The 22,536-nt window shown below is 34.6% G+C and overlaps 1 protein-coding gene across 2 annotated transcripts in view; it reads right to left on the bottom strand.

Moving 5' to 3' along the window:
• Window positions 1-22,536, bottom strand: part of LOC112606209 — a 501,724-nt gene that overhangs the window by 376,818 nt on the left and 102,370 nt on the right. Inside the window, exons 1-2 of one of the 2 annotated variants that reach the window (XM_025356377.1) lie at window positions 3,777-3,796; window positions 3,494-3,660 (exon numbers count right to left, since the gene is read on the bottom strand). In XM_025356377.1, coding sequence (XP_025212162.1) covers window positions 3,494-3,562 — 69 coding nt within the window. In that variant the 5' untranslated portion in view covers window positions 3,563-3,660; window positions 3,777-3,796. Of the gene's footprint in view, window positions 1-3,493; window positions 3,661-3,776; window positions 3,797-22,536 lie in introns of those variants that run through there. The other variant, XM_025356376.1, reaches the window with a different exon arrangement.

The following is a 22,536-nucleotide window of genomic DNA, read 5'->3' as shown; positions in this document are numbered from 1 at the left end:
CTTATCATATTATAGTTAGATACTCATTTCCCTTTTTTTCTCTCTGAATTTCAAAAATAACTATGCAATCTATAAGAACTGTTAGGTCATACTGTGAACAGCTTTACATGATTAAAACTGAAAGTTTATAAGCGTTTTCAAAAATTGTATTAAAAAAAAAGTGCTATACATTCTTTTGTAAAAGTCTCCAGGAATTTTGTTGGTTTGGGGAAAAATTCAAACTTGTGAAGACATTTTCAGAAATGAGTGTTTCTCAAAAATCACATTTGTACTTAACACTGCCCATCAGCCATTCTGAGTCATTATTTGTATAGCTGCCTGGCACAGTTCCATACACATTTACGCATCTTTACAGTGTTTCTGAACAGACTACCATATTTTGTTTACTGACAGCAACTAAAAGCTCTATGTAGGATCATAAATAAAGAAGATCATGTTTAAAAATCACTAATATCATTTTAAAAGGTAGTGCAGCCTTGTGTTTTGGCCTCTGCTTAGCTGTGTTAGGCCTATGAATGACAGCTTCCCTGCTTGAAGCACACAGAAAGCACAGCCTTCCTCATTCACTGACAGGACTGTGGCCTTTTCACACGTTCCTTCCACAGCAGTGTTTGTCCCCAAACACTAGAACTCGACACAATGGCATTCCTACTTCAACACCCCCACCAACAGCACCACTACATAACAAGAATGCTAATGAGATGGAACAGGCCCTGTCACTGAAAGTGTTAACTACATTTCATAGGAATGCGTTTATGCAATTGCAAAGATTACCAATTAAATAGATTCTGCTTAGCTCCAAGCAATTTCTAAGATGTTTCCACTTTTAAGGAAATAAATGTGATAAATGTAAGACTAAGTGACTTTATGCTGTTCTAAATATAATATCTCATTTTAATACACACGAATCAGTATATATTTAAGACCACCCTAATGTAGTGTGCTTAATTCAGTTGCATGCTATAACAGCCAAGCTAAAGTTAAAAACTGAAAAATGAGTAAGTTCGTAAACATAAAACCAGTCGCCCTGACTTTTCTTTTAAAGCTATATTATCGCGATTTATTAAAAGAAATTTCCTTTGGGAATGACAAAATTTAAAGCTTACATTTTGACAGACATCAAGACAATATTGTTGTTTTTATACGTGATCTCAAAAGTGAAATAAATTGAAATAATATCAAGAAAAATCTAATCATATGATTTATAAACTTTAATTTGTTAAGGAAATAGGAATCATCACCTAACTCCATTTCACCTATCTAAAGATTCTTTAACACAATCTTATATAAAACTAAATAGAAAAGGCTATACCAAAGGTCAAATGAAGTAAGTGTAGTTCAAACAAAGTTCATTAATGCTTCAGAAGGATATTTGCTAAGAAATCCCACTCACAAATAAAGATATTGTCAGGCTTAACACCTAAGCATTGATGGTCTGATAAGGATATCACTATAGTGAATTCTCTAAACATTCAAATAATTTTAAATTAAGTCTTGGTATAACACTACAAAAGAAGAAAACCTCAAGCATACATAAAATAGAGCACATCTAAAGCAACGGAAATTTACATAAAAATGCATAATGAGCAAATTTCTGCTTATTTTTCTTCATTTTTATATTTCAAAATAAAACTTAAGTATCATATTAAAACTGCTGAATGGAAAGCTCTGAATTACAACTTAATGGAAGAAAAAAGCTTTAGGAGAAATGGCAGAGAGCATAGGTTTCAAAATATTCTTAAATTCATATAATGTTGAAATCTTTACAGATTTCCCAAACAGACAATTACAGAGACACTGAAAGGTTAAATTTTGTTCATAATTTAATATTTAATAAAATATGTTTTTCATCTATTTTGAATCATAAAGAAATTTTTTAATTAAAGCACTAAGTAATTCTGAAAGTATTTTTTTCTTACAATGCACAGAGCTCTTTTAAATCTAGTATAGCAATTTATACTTATTTAAATTTTACATGTTTAAGACAGTGTAAGAAAAACATGCCATTACTTTCCGGGACGTTTCTTATTTCTAACACCCTTACTTGAAATAAAACTTAGAAAATGTTTAAATTTGTCTTTAGATTTTATTTAAACAGTGCTTTTCTTGAATTGGAGAATTGTCTCATTATTTCTTCTAACATTAAATAATTTTAATTTTCAGTAAGTGGAATCAAACCACATAATTTCAAATAAATTATTGTAATGCAATTCATCATGATCCATTTTACAATATCATTATATCTTAAAACGTAAATATTACAACTAAAATAATTTAATCTAAATGCAATAAAATATTTTATACTGGTTTCTATATATAATGGCTTAATAGAGAACATTAGTTTGGATTTTTATTTCTTTCATTGTATTATTACGAATAGCCTTATCTATTATAATTATTAACCCTGTTTCTGGATCTGCTGAAATTAACGAGGCAAACCAAACACATTTTGCGAAGTTTCGTGGGAAGATGTTTTTTGCTAATTCTGGATACCTTAGTACAACACTTTCTTCCAAAGTCAATACAAGTTGTTCTTTTCCAAACTCTACAGCAGGAGGTGCTGTGTGAACACTAAGACTGACAGCCCATTCCCACCTCCCCTTCCTCTCTGCAAGCAGAGAATAATAGCATGATGCTTTCAAAATATTCATTTTTCAGCAGTCTGTGGTCTCAGATAATGAGCCCAGTTCTAAACTGGAACCTCCCAGTTCAAAATGTAAAACCCAGTCCTTATTTAGCTTGGTAAAAATATGTGCTTCAATTCTTAAAACCAAGTACAAAGAGGATTTTTTAAATGTGGCAATTTCATTTTTATGTTATAAATGGCTTCGTAATTCTGCTTTACAAATGTGAATCATACTTTAAGATAAATCAAAAGTCCCTATACATGATTATAAAAATATCACCCTTTACACACACACATACAAATATGAAATAAATACACAGGAATTAAAGGACAAAATCCAGTTTAACCTGATTCAAATAAACTAACTCTGTTTGTATACTTTTGGCTCCTGAAACAGACAAGTTAAATAAGGATAAATGAAGTAAGTTACTCTTGACATGAAGTTGATTCGCGATTCCATTTTTCAGAATGTGATTTGTTGTATTCTAACCCCCATAAATCTGATTTTATGCTGGAAAAAAATAGAATGCTAAACATTTAAACCTTCAAATGACTTAGGAGCTATTTATTTTCTTAAAGTAATAGTTTATAGAATTTCCATGTAAGAAGTTGCCTTCACTTTGCCCAGTATGCGCTGCAAGAAAAGATGAGACATATGACATCTTATACCAAAAGACAGACACAATTAGCTCCATTATTGTTGGCTTTGAGATTACAGAAGCAGCATTTTTGGCTCCCTAACGGGCACTGAGCTCACAAAATACATGTCACAGTTCTTTTATGACACAATGCCAATCATTGCCTCTATACAACCAAGCACATTTTTAAAACATATAATAAAGCAATTTTTAAAGAGGGATGACTCACCTGTTTATAATATTTTTTTGTAGACTTTAATCGTTGGTACAGGGCCAAAAGAACTCCTTGGATGTACATCTTAGCTCCTGAGGGGCTGAAACCTTCTCCCTTAGAGACCCAAAGTGGTCCCCGCAAAGGTGTGATGGAATTTTGCAGGCATTTTTCAAGCAGAGGAACTATTCGAGAAAAGAAGGGAAAAAAATTCTTTTGACCCAACCCAACCGAAATACACTGCCTGGAACACAGCCCCAATACCAGAGCTAACTCTTAACATCTATTATTTATATCTGACCTGGGTTAAGTCTTAGAGAGGCAATTCCTGCGTTACTAGTGGCCACCATGAAGGATGTATTTATATTGAGACACCCCCCATGCAAGACTCATAAGCTTTGTGAGCACACCTGAGTAGTTCTGAAGTGTGCCTAACTAGCTGCACAGAGTGTCATGGTGTGCACTGATTGCCTTATCTTCTCATTTATCACAGATGAGTTGGAACCAACCTTGCTGAAATCTACTTGCATTGTCCTGATAAAATTGTAAGATCCATGTTGTTTCTGTATATAGCTTCTTGTAGAGGAGTCTATACACCTAAAACATCACATCTGGAAATTATTCATAAAATATAATCCACACCTTTATAAGCCATCCTATTTGAAGATTTTTGTTGCATTCCTTAAGTAACCCATACAACAGGATGGCAAGACTGTTTAAAAATAGCAGGGAGAATTTTAAGCAAGCAGTTTATCATACCTTTCTTTTTTCAGTTTCTGGAATATGAAACAGTCAAGGATTTAGGAATGCTATTCCAGCACGCGTTTTGTAAACAGATAAAAGATATTTACTTATGGGTATGTACTGCAACATCCACAAGGAGTTGACAAACATGTTCATACACTTTCTCACACGATTAGCTTATAAAGTCTTTCTAGTGTAAAACAGTCCAATAACACGGCAGCTAGCTAACATTTTTCAAGATTTAATTTTCCTCTGAAAAGCCAGAAATCAAGAAATAAAAATGGCACACTTGGGAATCCACAAAAAGTAAATATTTTTCTGTATTTGGTCATTATTTAAGTATATACATGTGACACAAACTTAAACATACATAATAACTATATGTATTGGCTACCTTATTCTGATACACATTTCTGCTAGAAAAAGGAATTAAATAGATCACCGACAAAGAAAACAGGTCCGGCAAAGAAAATAGGTCATGCTGTTAGTTATGTTATATGTTGCATATTTTATGCAAAGAGGCCTAGCATAGTAATCTGGAAATTGAATTACAATTAGGTTCAGCTGAGCTGCTGAGAGGCTGAGTTATGCAAATGGCCTTTGCTACTGGTATTCTGCTAAATTTTGCTCTTGGTAAAAAAGTTATGCATTTCATGGCACTAAGTTCCACAACTCTCTAGCAAAGCATAATATATAGTCTGTCTAATATGTTCAACACTAAGGAGAATGTTGAAAACGGGGTTCAAGATTTTGCTACTAATATAGTATAAATAAAGTTAGGAGGAAATTATGAGCCAATGACTGCTGAAACATCTTCTTAGATGTATACATAAAATTCACTTATTTAGCTTGAGAAACTAATTCCTGAAATTCATCTATCAACCCCATTTTTATACTCTCTCAGAGTAATTGCTTTTCTAAGTCTTATCATAACAAACACCTCAAACTTAAAAAAAATCAGATCATAAATATTATAAAAGCAATACAAATTAAAAGATAAATGAGCTTATATTCAGAATTATAACTCTTCAACCTTTAAAAAATGTAAAATATAAATCAATCTTGATTACAATTTTTTTCAAAAGAAACCTAGCTTAAGAATCATCAGTGCTTTTAGTTTATTGCTACACATTCATATATTACTATGCATTAGATTTTAATTCATACACCTTTAATTGGTATACTCATTGAACCTGCCATACTTTTTGAACACTGAAAGGCACGACATAAATACATATTAAGTTGAAATAAAATTTAATAAATTGAGCAGTAGATGATAAGCTTGAATGATTTACACCCTAGAGTTAATCTTGAATTTAAACACGAGAAAATTTTATCAGATTCTCTATCTATGCTTGTCACAAAATAACTTTCAAATTCTTTATGTCAGCCCAAGGGACTCCAAAAAAAGCACTTACTAGATCTAACAACAAAAATTCTAGGTTTTTCAAAGTTTACACTGTCCATAAGAATTTTAGAAAAAAAATACAGCTTAGAAAAAAAATTAAAACTATACCACAGCATAAGCAGTGTCAGAATTGATACTGGATGGAAAACAGCTCCCATGTTCCACATGATTTATGTAATTAGGAATACTATGGAAACCAGAAACAGCAAAGCAAAGAAAGCAGTATTCACAAGCAGGTTTTATAAGGGACTTCAGAATCTGCTCTGAACTTGTTGAATAATCTGTTCAGTATTCCAGAATCTCCCTGCTGGAAGCAGGGTCCTCATTATAACCACGAGAGCACTAATAGAGGTTAGCCTCTGAACTAGGGATTAGAAGGCTCTTTCTTTTTGGAAGCTGCAAACTAGTAACTTTGATGATCTTCTTGAAAAGGAAGACAAAGCACACTCCAAGAACAAACAATGTTTCCACTAACTAGGAAGGTACAGAAAACATAAGAAAATGATACGCCTAAGTACTTAAAAAAGATATATAAATCAGCCTATGTTATACTAAAAAATAATAATATTTATTAAGCAGTTAGAATTAAAGAACTGTCCATTTAAAAAGGAGCCTTGGCCTAAAATGTACTTTTAAAATATTATTGAATAATTGATTTTTTAAAAAAAGAAGTCGCTTGACTTTTTAACCTTAACCATAGATTTTAACATGGATGTGAATTAGTTATTTAAGTGTTTTAGTGGATATTCCTAATATTCTATACCAAATCATAGCTCATAAGTACTCTTAACCAATGGTTTTCTTCTCTTTTATGTAGAGTTCCCTTTTTCCCTTATTATTTTTGTGTCCTTCCAACCATGTGCTTCTCTGTCTTCAAACTATTACGTAGAAATATTGCCTCATTCAAGAAGGTTATCCTATGGTCTTTTAATATTTGTGTACATAACAACACGTAAACATTTCTTCTTATGCGAAAGGCCTGTATTACAGGTGTTCTACCTAGTTTCTCCTGTTCGCATGATTGTGGTAAGAACTTCTCTTTTCTGTATTTTCATTAAGCTAGCCCTCAACATTTCATATTAAATGGTTTGGAAGTTGATCATCCCTTAAATTTAGCAATTATGCATATATGAGTCAAATGGAATCATTTCACTGGGATCATTTCCACCCCTGGAAAGATGAAAAGCTATGTGGATTATTACTTTTTATTCCTTTTGTTTCATCTCAAGTTATGATTATATGGCAAAATGAAAATTAATCCAATCATTTCAATGAGTTTGGCGCTAAGACTGAGGCTGTTAATAACTCATATGACCAAAAAGAGTAACTTAACTGGACAGAGCTGGTAGTGAGCATCATGGGTAAACAGATTATATAAACAAAACTAGTAGCTATATTAATTTCATAATTATCAACTGACACCTTTCTCACTCACACTGTTTCATTCCTTTCCCATTGTCTCCCCTCTTTTCCCACCTATTAATATATTCTTATCCTTCAAGGCTCATATCAAATGTTACCACCTCTGGCAAAATATCCTAAATGATTTAGGTGGAATTAATTGCTCCCTCCTCTATGCCTCCCATAGCATTCTCTCTTTTTTGTTGTTGTTGTTTTTTGTTTCTTTTTTCTTATCAATTTGTATTAGTTCATATCTTCTCCCCTCCCACTTTCATCCCCCAGTAAATCCTGAAACCTTCTGGAGTTTGAAGCCGTATTTTTTAGTTCGGTGAAAGCAGTGCTCAACAAATGTCTACTAGATGAATAAATGTTACTGCAGATACACTGTAGACAGTCTTCTGGGTAAGTTTTAAGAACATAACTATAACTATCTACGATCATTTAGAAACTGTAACTTTCTATAACTTAAAAAAATTTGATCCAAATTTGTTAAATAAACATGAATATTCCTGAATTTCAAAGCATATTTAGGATGTGTGCAACTGTTTTTATTTTAATTTTCCTTATATGATTATGAAGACTAAGGAGGAAAATAAATATAAAAAGAAAGCCATAAGATTTGGGAAGGAAGCATTAACTAGACAGAAGGCCAGAGATGGGTATTTTTTAGAAGTCCTTGGAAAACCCTTACATACTTTATCCTACCTTGTCATAAATCATGCTTCTATAGAAAAAGGCACATAATAAAATTTAAATGCAGAGCAATAATATTACATTAAGGTCAAAATAACTATTTTAAATAAAAAAGGTAATTTCTTCTAAGAACCCCAAAAACGAGTTCAAATGTTAAATAAGAAAATAAAGTGTTCAGTCTTCAAGAGGATCTTATATTAAAACTATTTCATCACTGATAAGAAGCGTGAACTTATTTGGGATACATAATGGAGGAAGTACATGACAAGGAACCAAAAATCCCTCTAAAGAGAAACCACAAAGCTAATCAAATTTGTCTATCAGATTTAGACTGGAATATTCTGTCATGATCTATACCTAGGGAATATATATCCCTCTCCAAAAGCAACATCCTACATTGAAAGGGCTACTTTGCATACTGCATTTCAATCTAATATGGAAAGCTACAAAGATCAGGATTTTTTATTAATAGCATTTCAGGAAGCACAGGGAATAATCAAAGGCTTTAATAACTTGCTTACAAAAAAAATTAAAAGTCATGACAATTAAATATCCATAACCATAATTTACATAATATTGTAATTTTCACATTTCAGTCAGAGTACATAAGACTATGAAAGAAAAGCACACTGCCCAGAGTATAGTTACCTATAAAGAAACTTCTGTATACTCTTTGGCAGCAAGCTGCAGGTCCAACTTCTAAAATACTTGACTATTGCTAACAAGATATCATTTAGAAATACACCAAGGCATTTGGAAATTTCCCACCAGTTCAACCAGTTCAACTGGCATTTTTTTTTTTTTTTTAAATGAAGTTGACCTAAAAAGTCTTCTTTGGTCAAAACAAAGTAAATTCTTAAAAGATACGTAGATGCGACTGCTTCCCAGTCCAGGAAGTATGACTGCAGGGAGTTTGAGCTAGTGCCAAGGTATGTGTGTATTTTAATGTTCCTTACCCAGCTTTGGGTAATAGCTGGAAAGCTCCTGGTCCCACAGCAACCATTAGACACCATTCAAAAGCATGGTCTGCAGGGAAGATTGAATGATGGAGAACACACTGTCTCCTGTGTTGCTTGATTTATATCAGTGTATTTTTATCCAAACAAAACTAAACTAACAGCTGCTGTGTACTTTTGTTTACATGCTATATGTCAAATCTTATTGTCCCTAAGGTACTTATGAGAAAAGATTTAGCAGTCGTTTTCTTAAATACGGATGCCTACCCAAATTTGGATTTTTCCTCCACTGAACAAAATGACAAGCACACGATTGCTATACTTAGAGCAATCTTTCACAGCTGCTTTAGTTTTTCAGTGATCCTATTAAACTGACGGCATATTGCCTGTGGGGTCTACAGTGTTATAATACTGCTGTAAGAGACATTGATTTGTATGATAGGATCAAACAGAATAGTGATGCATTGAAGGGAAGAATTTCATAGGTCATATTGTTTTTACCTGAGTAAAATTTAATTTGGACATTATGACCTTTATAGGACACCTGGTTATTTTAATTACTCATGTGTGGATGAATGTTGACATTAAGGCTTAGGAGGTATGAAATCTTAGAAAGTCCTCTCCATTTCGAAAATGCAGCCTGAGTCATGTTTTTTTCTTAAACTGAACGAAGTAGCTGTGCATTAAATATGCTGGCACATCTTCTGCTTGAACAAGTGGACCGAAATGGTGTGAATTGTTAATGCCTTGCTGCTTTGGTTCACGGCTTGTGATTGATCATTTGTAACTATATCTACTCCTTGTTCCATGAAATCAAGTATGGAGTAATGGGTTCATCAGATTTGGGGGTTAAATTGAGAGTGAAGAGGTACTGTGTGTGGAAATAAGAGTTGCCATGTTCAGGGCTGGCCTTGTAACAGCATGGAATCTAAAGGCGATATTCAAAACCACTTCACTCATCATACGCTTACTGATTCTGAATAGGGCCCATTTGCAGGGGACATTTGGTAGTTTTCCAATACGCTTTATGCCTCTTTCTACTTCCACCACCATGCACATCTTTTTTTCATACATCCCCAGTAGCACATTGGTAGAACAGGTCACCATACACAATTCGTTTATTTAAATGACTTGATTTATACAAGTAGAAATAAGCTGGGATTCTATTGTCTGATCTTTCTTTTCCCTTCAACAAAAATAATAGTGTGTGTGTCTTTGAAAATACAAGGATTTTGTGAACGCAATTTCTTGGACATCTAAAATATTTGACATTTAGTAGTAATGTAAAATAATTGGTTTGGTATACATGCAGTTAAGATTACTTAAAGAAATATTGAGAATTAACTACACCTAGCCAATTTTTATGTGGCCATGGCCTATACCAATACATAAAATTGAATATGCATGACGTGGTATTGTAAACTTTAAAGCTCTGTACAAAAACTTCAAGTATTATCTTAGTTTTAGGAAGTATAATGCACAGAACTCAACAAATAAATCTAACACAAAATAGAAGTAATGGTCTTCAGAAATGTCATTATATAATTATTTGATCTAATAACTGACATTTTTATTACTTCAGAGTATTTGTATTTATATTACTATCCCAAAAAGTTTAACCCACATGGTATTAAATTAGGCACAAATTAACTTTTGACTCAGTCAGAAAATAAGTAATAGAAAACACAGTAAAACTTAGGAATAAAATCAATTACACAAAGCACTTACATATGTAAATAACATTCAAAAGCAAGCTAATTGTAAAATGTCTTGAAATTCCACTGTTACATTGTATGGTCACATTCATACAAATCTAAAGATGTAGTTAACCTTTTTGTTCTTTTATTTCCTTCTTTTAAGACTCAAAGTAGGAATAATAATAACACCCAGAACAAACATACCTAATTCAGACAGACTTAGAAGTCAGCCAATGTGGGTAAAACAGTTTGGTGCCCTTGAATGTAAATACTAAGTCAACATATTACTTATATTTTAATGATTTATTTAAGATGTAAATAAATATGTCATGAGAGATTTATACTTTAAATGTGATAGACTAAAAAAAGCCTTAATCGTTTCAGCAACAAAAATGGAGGATTCCCTTTGACATTTATTTCTCCACGTTTGTTTCACAAAGACAGAATCTTCTATAATTAGTGTTTTTATATATTTTTGTCTATGATTTCTCTCTTCTAAAAACTCTTAGGAGAAAGAGAATCTCTGCTGAGTCGTGTTCTTTTACATAACTTTGAAATGCTGAGAGCTACGTAAGACATTGTTTTATAACAGGTAGTAGCAATTAGGCTGTTTTCATTGGCAATTATACTTATTACAATATATTTTATAATAAACTTCTGGGATCATGGACAAGTCATTAGAGTCAGAATAGGAGTTTTGACTTTAGAGTTCTAAGGCTGAAAAATAAGAGACATAAAAACCAGAAGACAAAAAGACAAACAAGGATTTTGAAAAAGCAAGGATTTGGTTTAAAAATTACATGAATGACTAAAACAAGTTTACCCCAACAAAAACTAGGAGTGATGATTATATCTTCATGAATATAAAAGAGAGCCTATGTTTTAAAGATTTCAACAGGGAATTTCTGACAAAGATTAAAGAGTCTACAGATAGATTAGACTACTTTGTGAATGTTCAGATTGCACAATTCTGCCTTCACATATTTAATAAAAGATGACAGTGATCCAGTTATATAATGGGAGATCTCCAACTGCCACTAAAATACTTTCAAAACTCAAGCCTTAGCAACATTCTTGACAACCTCTGTAGATCAATAGTAAAAATATAAATCAGTGGTTACTTAACCACATTCTGTTTTTGATATAAGCAACATGGGTAGATGAAGTCACTAGAAGACCCTGAGGACCATGTCTAAGAAATCCTGGAACCAAGGCAAAGTCAAAGAGACCACAATTCCAAGGAATGAAGACTTCCTGAGCAGCATCTTTCTGAGACAACAGGCTCTTAACTGGCTGCCTTTGTATACACCAAGTCTTGCCCTAGAGAGATTTACGGACTGATTAATTACTGCCAGCACTTGGCACCCTTCTTCAGCAAGAGACCTAAATTTTTACATTTCATAAAATTTGAAAAGTAAAGGTAAATTCTAAGGAACTCAAGGACTGAAGAGAGGCAAATACACTTAAATTTAAAGAAGAAACTTTATCTATAAGCCTAATGTTAATTCCCTGAAAAGTTGTAGAACAGATTATAAAACGGTTTGTGAACCCTCAGGAAAACATACAGTAATCATTAGGACCCAACATGGGATCACTGACTACTAAAAAAATATTTAATGAACAGAGAGAGAGATTCTTGTATGGAGAGAGATTCGAGCTCCCTGCATGGAGCTTGAGATTTCCTACACCAACATATAAACAATATTTCTTCCAGTGGGAAGTAGGTCACAATACACTGTGGCTACCATCTATTGTATTTAAGAAAGGTACTGCCAAATCTGTATGCCCCTTCCCAGATAAATGGGTGTATCTGTAGGAGACAAGGTAGGAGATCATGTAATGTTTACAAACCTCCTATTTAAGTCCTCTATTTAGAATTCATGATTGCTTGTTTTTAAATGATTCTATTTAAAAGTCAAAGAGAATTATATTACTTAGTATCCAAAACAAGGCAAAAAAAAAAAAAAAGTTGTGAGTGGATGCTGCCTTGGCTCACAATTTATTTCCTGAAGAAAGTTATAAAAGGAATCTTTACACACACACACACACACACACACACATATACATACACATCTCTCTGCCTGGGGCTTGACTGTAGGCTGCAGTTTATATCATTCTGAGTCACCCCCCAAACCCCTAAAGCCCCCTAAACCCTCTGAAAGAATAGATTTCCGTTAGATATAAATTTTCATTAGTAATGCTGTTCCTGGAGCCTCAACTGTCAGAACTATTGCAGAATTCCACATTTGGCAGAACAGGAGCAGTGCTAGATGTACAAGAATAGTACTAGGCATTTTTAGAGCATCCAAGGAGGAGGAAGCATTTTGACTACACCTAGACCCTCTCTCATTGCCTGAATTTTCCACTTATGTTAGGCAGCATCCCTAATTTTTTTTGAGACAGAGTCTCGCTCTGTCGCCAGGCTGGAGTGCAGTGGCGCAATCTCAGCTCACTGCAACCTCCACCTCCTGGGTTCAAGCGATTCTCCTGTCTCAGCCTCCCAAGTAGCTGGGATTACAGGTGCGCACCACCATGCCCAGCTAATTTTTGTATTTTTAGCAGACATGGGGTTTCACCATGTTGGCCAGGATGGTCTCAATCTCTTAACCTTGTGATCCATCCACCTTGGCCTCCCAAAATGCTGGGATTACAGGTGTGAGCCACCATGCCCAGTCCCCTAATTTTTATACTATTTTACAATATCTACTATATTATTTAGCTCTATGCTGAACATGGGAATACAGAGAAGTTTACAAAATCTTCACCCTCATGTAGTTTACAGTCTAGATGAAAGACAGACATTAAACAAATAACTCCCCAAGAAGTTTTATTAATTGCAGTTGTAATAATTACCATACACAGGGTGCTATGAATGTAAGAGGGATGCCCATCTGTAAAGGCTACTTTTATGCACCAACTTGATGGGATCACAAGGTACCCAGACATTTGGCTCAACATTATTCTGAGTGTGTCTGTGAGGATGTTTAAGCATTTGGATAAGATAAATATTTGAATCAGTAGACTAAGTAAAGAAGATTGGCCTCTTTAACGTCGGTGGGCCTCATTCAATCAAATGAGGGCCCTAATAGAACAAAAAGGTTGAGTAACTCGGACTGTAACTAACTATGCATAGATTCTACTGGATCTCCAGCTTGCCAACTATAGAGCTTGAGTCTTCTCAGCTTCCATAATCACAGGAACCAATTCCTTAAAACAAATTGAGAGAGAAACAGAGACAGAGAGAGAGAGAGCGACTATAAACAGGTTCTGTTTCTATGGATAACAATAAGAAATACACCACCCTAGACGAGATAGGGAAGGGGAATGGGAGCAAGAGAGTGTCAGGAAAGTTTCTCAGAAGTAATATTTAAATAAAGACCTTAACATGAGTAGGCAATAGCCTGCCAAGAGGATATGGTGAGAGAAAATCCAAGCTGAGGAAACATGTGATAAGGTACTGGGGCAAGAAGGAGAGTGTTTGAGAAACAGAAACAAAGTGATTTGAGTGAAGAGTGGAAGGAGTCAGTAATACTTAAGGATTTTGAAAAAGCAAGGATTTGGTTTAAAAATTACATGAAGTAAAGATAGAGAAGTTGGGAACAAAGAAATCAAATCATGAATGCCATTCAGACCATGATACAATTAAAGTATTGGTTCAGTATGCAAGCTATGAAAGAATGAAATCATTTTTAAAATAGTGTTAGTAGAATGATAAAATTAAAAGACTTACGTCTAAGTTAGAGATAAGTGAGCTTGCAGACTCCACTAAATAACCATATTCTTGGAGGATTAATACAATCTGAAGTAGGACTATTAGCATACTGTAAATCTCTGCCCTAATCATAGCCCAGTCAACATTTTTATAATAACTTGAACAGGGTAAAGTTGGTATGCTTACTAAATTTAAATTCTTAGGTGACAGATTAAATATCTGAAAGATCTGGACAGGCTAAACTACTAAATAAAAACCTTAGAGGTAGAAGTTTAGTAGGAATTCATATGTAAAGTTCTGTTCTCACATCTAAACAACTAGCAGTACAAGTACAAGATAAGAAAGAAGCAGCTTAAAAGCAAATTATGAGAATAAATTTGGGGGCTTTCGGCTGCAAGTTCAATATAGATCAATTATATGATGTGTGTAATAGGAATAATAATGCAATTTTAGGTAACATAATGACCTGGAAAAAAAGAGAGGGTAGGGCTGTTTTACTCACCATTGATTGACCTGGAAAATTGTGTATAATTTAGGGCCCCACAAAGAGGAATATTGAAATAACTAGATAGAACAGAGAAGAGTGAGCAGGATGATGAGGAGCCAGACAAATAGTTGAAGAGACTAGGGATATCTAACCTCAAAACACTTAAATGAAACATATTCAAATATATGAAAGGCAATCACAAACTAGGAATTAATTTCAGGACCAATGATAAATATTTAAAAGAACAGATTTCCATTAGATATAAAACAGATTTTTTAGAGAAAGTATAGCTGTCAGAAATGGAACAAGCAGTGACGGAATGGACACTTGTTGCAGACAATTTAGAGGAGATTCATGAACAAAGTGAGATTTTGGTGATCACCAAAGGCCCTTCTGATGCTGAAATCAAAAGTAAATCAATCAACAACACTGTTCTGGAGCAAATATTGAAAAAAAAATAGTCATTATCATTTGTCTTATATTACATCGAGTATCAAAAACGAGAATCTTCTAGCTTTTAAAGTCCTATTGAATGTAGCAAAATACTACTCAGAGTGGTCAGTGAAACACTACGCATGAAAACTACCAACAAAAAGCAGTTAATAGTGAGTAATTCATTGCAAATTTAATTCAACAAAGATATTTTGGAATCCTAATTAATTCATTCACTTAAAAGTATTTTCATCTCTTACTATGTTTTAGGCACTATAACATAGACTATGTTTAATAATTATTTATTTGAATATTAATATTTTTGAGGACCTATGATATGCCCAGTTCCATCATAGATATTAGGAGAGTTTTGGAGATTTTTTTAAAAGTAAAAGACAAAAAGTTCTCTTTAGTTAAAGAAATAAGTGCAATACACAAAGCAGAAATACTATATAAACAATTTCATGGTTTATGATACAGAAAAAAATCAAAAGAGGTTATGAAAAGAAGGTATTAGTAAACAAAATAAATAAAGTAGGATGTAAATAATATTTTAAAACTTTGCAGGCTGACCTTCCTTGTAAAAACCTCAGAGAGCCCACCTAAGCCATGCCTGAATTCCTGACCCACAAAAATTGAGAAATAGTATGTGTTTTTTTTCTTTAAGCTGCTAAATTTTGGGACAATTTGTCAGGCAGCAATATATAACTAATACCAATTTTAGAAAAGAGTGTATAATGTATAATGAATACAGTGTATTCCATTATTATTCAAAGTATTTGCTGCCCCTACCTGAAGGAAAAGTACACTTCCCACCTTATTCATGTCAGGTTTAGATGTGTCACTTGAAATGCTCTTCCCCTTAGAAGGGTCAGACATCCTCACACTGTTGAATTAAGAAGACGGCATGTGACTTGCTTTGACATATGCTACTGCAGCTGCAGTCAACCCATACCAACATGTAGCATGAGTGAAAAATAATACATTTGTATAAGCCACTGAAAGTTATAGGGCAAAATAATACACTAAAAGTTGTGGAGTCATTTGTTACCATAGAATAATATAATATATCCTAACTGACACAATTCACTGAACTTTGAATAGATGGAGAATTGGAAGATTATTCCAAGTGGGCAGAAAATAGCATAAAGTATGGTAGGGAAGCTGGGCATCCCACGTGTCACTGAACTGTCTGGAACATTAAAAAGACTGATCTAGCTACAACTAAAGGTCCATGTTGGGTACTTGTGAGTTGTGGGTGATTAAGTCGGATGACTGAGCAAGATCACATAGTGAAGTTTCTTGAATGTGAAAATCGAGAATGTACAGATTCTCCTGAAATGTAACATTTTGAACAACAACAAAAAAAATGAGGGATATTTAGGGAGATTACTCTGACAATACCAAGGATTAAGATTTAGGAATAGAATTTAGCTGTCTAAACAGTGAATAAAGATTATGTGATAACATTTAAGAAGTACAAATAGCTTACTATATTTGGTACGTATTGCCACAGTAATGTTGCACAACAAACCACCACAAAACTCAGTGGCATAAAACAATAAGCATTCACTTAGCTCATGAGTCTGCAAATTAACAGGGTGGTTCTGCTGGTCTTGGCTGGGCTTGCTCACATGTCTTGGAATCAGCTGGCTGTCAGCTGAGCTAGGGTGACCTTGGCTGGAACAAGTGGGGCAAATCGATTCTGCTCCATTTGTCTTTTTTTTAAAATAATTTATGGAGGTGAAATTCACATAATATAAAATCGACCATTTTAAAGTGAAGAGCTCAGTGGCATTTAGTAGATTTAAAATGTGCAACCACTACCTCTATACAGTTCCAAAACATTTCCATCATTCCAAAGTAAAACCACTTATACATTAAGCAGCCTCTCCCTAGTCTCCTTTTCCCTCAGGCCATGACAAACACCAATCTGCATTCTGTCTCTGTGGATTCATTCACTCTGGATGTTTCAAATAAATGGAATCATACAATATGTTACCTTTTATGTCTGGCTTCTTTCACTGAGCATGTTTTCGAGGTTCACTCATACTGTAGCATTATCAGTACTTCATTCCTTTTCATAGCTGAATAACATTCCATTGTATGTATATACTACCATCTGTTCCTACAGTCATAGGACATTTGACTTCATGAACATTCATGGACATTTGGCTTTTGGCTATTATGTGTAGTGTTGCTATAAACATGCATGTACATATACTTGTTTGAGTACCTGTTTTTAATTTTTTTGCCTAAATATCTAGGAGTGGGATTACAGGGCCATGTGGTAATTCTGTGTTTTTCTTTTGGAGGACTCATCAAATTGTTTTCCAAAGTAGCTGCACCATTTTCCATTTCCACAAGCTATGTGTGAGGGTTCCTTCCACTTTCTTTACATCCTCAACAACACTTGTTATTCTCTCTCTCTCTCTCTGTGTGTGTGTGTTTGTGTGTGTGTGAGTTTTATTATAGCCATCCCAATATGTGTGAAGTAGTACTTCATTGTAATTTTGACTTGCATTTCCCTAATGATTGAGGATACTGAGTGTCTTTTCATGTGCTTGTTGCCATTTGTATAACTTCTTCGGGAAAACATTGATTCAAGTCCTTTGCCAATTTTTTAATTGAATTGTTTGTTTTTTGTTGTTGAGCATGAGTTCCTTATATATTCTAGGTTTAAACCCTTTTCAGATAGATAATTTGCAAATATTTTTTCCATTCTATGGTTTGTCTTTTCACTTTCTTGATAATGTCCTTTGGTGCACAAAAATTCCAAAATTAATGAAGTCCAATTTAGTTATTTTTTTCTTTTTTTTGCTCATACTTTTGACATCATGTCTAAGAACTGATTGCCAGATCCACAGTCGTGAAAATGTGCACCTACGTTTATTTACGAGTTTTATGGTTTTTGCCCTTTTATTTAGATTGCTGGTCCATTTTGAGTTAATTCACATTTATGGTGTGAAGTATGGGTCCAACTTCAGTCTTTGCATGTGGATATCCAGTTCTACCAGCACCACTGATTGAAGACACTATTCTTTTCCCAGTGAATGGTCTTGACACCTTTGTCAAAAGTCAATTGGTCACAGATGTATTGGTTTATTTCTGGACTCTGAATTCTATTCCATGGGTCTATATGCCTGTCCTTATGCCAATACCACACTCTTTGAATTGCTGTAGTTTTACTTGTAGTAAGTTTTGAAATTGGGAAGTGTGAATTCACTGCAAGTAGTTTGCAAGGTTAAGAGTACAGTCCAATCCTCCACAAAACTGTCTTTACTTAAGACAACAGCCACATGTTTGGGAATCCCCATGCCACTCTCACTTCTGACCAGCTGGCTACAAATTCTGGGATTTATACTATTCCTTCAGGTTAAATAATTTCTAGATGTCTCACAAAACTCAGGAAAGTGCTATACTTATGGGGTCAAATTGGTCTGAAACCTTGAGAAATACAGAAGTGATGTTGGAGAGCAAATAACAAAAATGTTCGAGACTTATGAAGGGGCTTTGACTGAGTGGCGTCATGTTTTGATGGTGCTTTAATATGCAAGCGCTATGTAGGGCTTTAAGATTTGTTTGTTTGCCTTTAACTTCAGTGGTGTCTAGCTGCCTATATTGGGTCATGTAGTTGAATATACAGTTTTGTAGTTGTAATTTTACTAACAGACCTGTATATAGAGAATAGGGAAACTGACCTTAAATTTTCTAATAAGCAAAGACTACACAGAATTTGAGCTTGATGGGTCAAAGCAACTAAATGCAGCTGGGATTATCTTCTAACAGTCTTGACCTTCAGACAATGTTGAGATTGGATATGGCATTAGTATATTCAGGTGGGCTGTGGAGGACTTAGCTCTACTAGCTGATCATGACTTCCTTACTGTGCAGGCTGCTACTGTTTACTTAACCAAGCTGTGAACTTCACCTGAAACTTCAGGCAAGTTTGAGATTGGGATTACATTATTTTAGGTGTTGCAAGGTGGAACAATATTTGCTGCTTTTCTGTATCTTGAAGGCAAATCTGTAGACCAGCACTTTCAAGGATAATGGCAACTGAGTTCTACGCGCATGATGGTGACGTTCTGTCTTTAAATTGTTAATATTGGGCCTAGATAGGAAGCATTACATCTGCTGCCTTCAGTTCTACTCTTCATTATGTTATAGTCAACTGCATTCTGGGCCGAAAAGGAAATGTGGATGAGCTAACATTAGATTCACGTGGCTTGTTGATAAACTTTTAAAGTAACCTCCACCAATCAAAGTAGGCTTTAAATTTTATCATATAAATTTTAACCATGGTTCTGAATTTCATAAACCCAAACTGTGGCTTCACCTACAGAAAGGTGATAGACTTTTTACATAAAAGGAACACTCTATCTCCTTCAGTTAAGGTACAGAAACTATTCGAAGGAAGTGTTGCTAATCTAGGAATCAGATTGCTAAAGGAATCAAGGAGAAAGTAAAGTGGCTTGAAAATATGCTTAATTATTATGATCAGAAGAGAACAGTGTATGCATGAAAATAAAATTAAAGAAGACAAACTGATTTAGCTGGAGGAGATCAGAAATTTCCCTAGAAAAATGGTACATGTCTGACCCAAGCACACACATATTTGACAGGTAGGAAACACACACAAACATGCTAAAACCTGAGATCCTAAACGTCAGGTGAGGGAGATCCATTCAAGTCTAATTACTCTTAAAGAAGTTCTTATAAAAGGGTAAAATATTTTATTTGCTACAAAATCAGAAACAGTAACTGGGACCCAGTGAAACCTTTTAGAAGAATAAAGATAAGATCTTGGAGAGCAGACTGAGAACAATCCCCTAGAGGAGACAGGATCTCGAACGCTTCGAAGAGTTGGTATTTACATTACAGATAAATTTATAGTAAGAATCTCTTTTGGGGATCACTTCTGGGGAATCTCTTTTGAGGATAGGACAATTATACAAAGAGTGAACATAAAATCTGGACAAATTGGAGTGAAAGATTGGTAAAAAATATTACAAAAAAGTGCTGAGTGAACTCTAAAAATAGATGGGCCTGAGATTAAGGAAAGACAAAGACAAGATTAATTACATTACAGTTAATTCAGGCAGAACAATAATTGATCAAAGACACCAGATCCAAGTTAGATTTTAGACTGTGAGAGAAATACATCCTGGGTAGAATTATTTAATTAACAGAAGTGAAAATAGTTAAGACTGGTTTGAACAAAGGATGCTATTGACAAACTTAGAACTGATTGACTTCATATCTCTCACTATGAGAGACTCTGTAAGAAAAAATATCTAGAGGCATATGTTAGAAAAATATGAGTATGGGCCAGAAAGCAAAAGGAAGGTATTAATGAAAGAAAAGAAGATACTCAATTGTGGCAAACAATGCTAACTCCAAGCCTGTTAGAAAAGGGAACTTTCTGAAAGGAAGAAGTGTAGAGTAGAAGCAAACCTTAAGCATTGCAGAAAACGATGTGCCTGACAGAAACATTAACTCAAGAGGAGGAGCATTAAAAAACTGAGGAAAGACCATGTCCTTAGGAGGAAATGGCAGCAGTGTTGGTCCTAACTGGGACCATTGGCACATAAGCCTCAGAAACACGAATACCTGCTTCAATTTGGAAATCCGCCAAAAGTTATTCTACAGTTGGAACTGATGTGGAGATAAGGGGGAAGCTGTGCCCATGAAGTAAATTTCTTAGGCTTAAATAATTCCATAGGCAGAGGCTGTTACAGCAACCACTAGGATTGAAGATGCCACTCCTAAGACAAGATGGATGCTATGAAACCAGACAGTGATCACCCTCAGTTGAGCATGGGGTTTAGAAGCACTGACTCAGAAAAAAGAAAGAAAGAAAGAACATTAAGATGTTTGGAATTCTTTAAAAGGGAAAAATGATACCTCAAATAAGTCTTTATGACTGGTGCTACCACCAATGCAAACTTCCAGATGTTGCAAGAATGAAACACTCTCACTCTCAGTTCCCTCTTTAAGAGCTCGATGGCTCATGCTTGTAATCCCAGCACTTTGGAAGGCCGAGGTGGGCGGATCACCTGAGGTCAGGAGTTCAAGACCAGCCTGGCCAACATGGTGAAATTCCATCTCTACTAAAAATACAAAAAAAATTAGCTGGGTGTGGTGGCAGGCGCCTGTAATCCCAGCTACTCAGGAGGCTGAAGCAAGAGAATCACTTGAATGCAAGAGGCAGAGGTTGCAGTGAGCCGAGATCGCGCCACTGCACTCCACCCTGGGCAACAAGAGCAAGACTCCACTGCAAAAGAAAAAAAAAATAAAAAGAATAATAACAGCAATAATGATGAAAGCTAATTTTATACTATTGAAACATTATACCTTATAATGTTTACCAAGTGTCAGGCACTTGCTCTAAGGACTTAACATATATTTCACTTAATCTTTGCAATGTTGTTAAGGTAAATACTATAATTCCTACCTTAAGGAAACTGACTCTCAGAGAAGTTAAGTAATCTGTCCAAGGTCATACAGTCCGTGGCATAACTGGAATTTGAATTCTGGTTCAAAAATCAGAGAACTTAACCAACACTTTGTGCAGCCTCTTTGAGACAGAAGACAATGTGCACTGGTCAATTTTTCCCTCAAGATACTGTAAACTTATAATGCTATAAGTAATGTCTTAATGGGAGATTGCTTCCCAAAAGGTTAGGTCACAGGTCATAGAGCCTGGTCAACAGCATGGGCCAACTGGCATCTTGGAAAGACTGACGATAATATTTTCTCTTGTCTGCCTTTCCTCACTTAGTCTCTGTTAGGGTCTTTGGCAGCCATCATGTGGGTCTGAATTATGCCAAACATAGGGTCCTGGAAACATCATTTTGCATGCAATGGCCACATTTGCTGGGAGTGGCTACTGTTGTGAATATGCTGGCTATGTTGTTGATGTTGTGATAATCATTTTGTTTGCTTGCAAACAAGGCATATGAAAATGTTGGTGTAGACCTAATTCAACTTCTGAGGTCCTAAGGGATGACACCCACTCTAGGAGCCCAGACGGTAGCTGCTGGAGACATTCCAGCTCCAGTCAGGCATCCAGAAGCCATCTGGCTGATACCAGAAAGAATAAAAATTAGGACTTTGATTTCTTTGCACTTTAACTTGAAGAGTTTGAAACTTTATTCGTTTTTAACTCAAAAAAGTAAGATAATTTGATCTTGAAATTTGCTTCTGGGTGGACTTTAAAATTTTGGATTTTATTTGAAATTTTATTCTTTTAATTTTAATGTCTCCACAAAAAGTTGATAATGGGCAAGAGATAACATTCAAATTCATCTCTACGTTATTGGAATTTTATGATGAAATATATTAATCCTGTACTTAATCTAATTTCAGAATCTCCAAAAAATTTATCAGAGAATATACAATTATTTTGGACAGTATTGCTGGGCATAATTTGGGGTAGGAAATGAAATAGGAAGTGAACATTCAGTATGTCTAGAATGATCTTGGAGTCAATTTAATTAATGTAGTATTCTAACTCATTTCAGAACCA

Source organism: Theropithecus gelada, chromosome 14 (assembly GCF_003255815.1).
Source record: "Theropithecus gelada isolate Dixy chromosome 14, Tgel_1.0, whole genome shotgun sequence".
NCBI lineage: Eukaryota > Metazoa > Chordata > Mammalia > Primates > Cercopithecidae > Theropithecus > Theropithecus gelada.
Note: the sequence above shows the minus strand (reverse complement) of the source record. Positions and strands in the feature narration are given on the sequence as shown.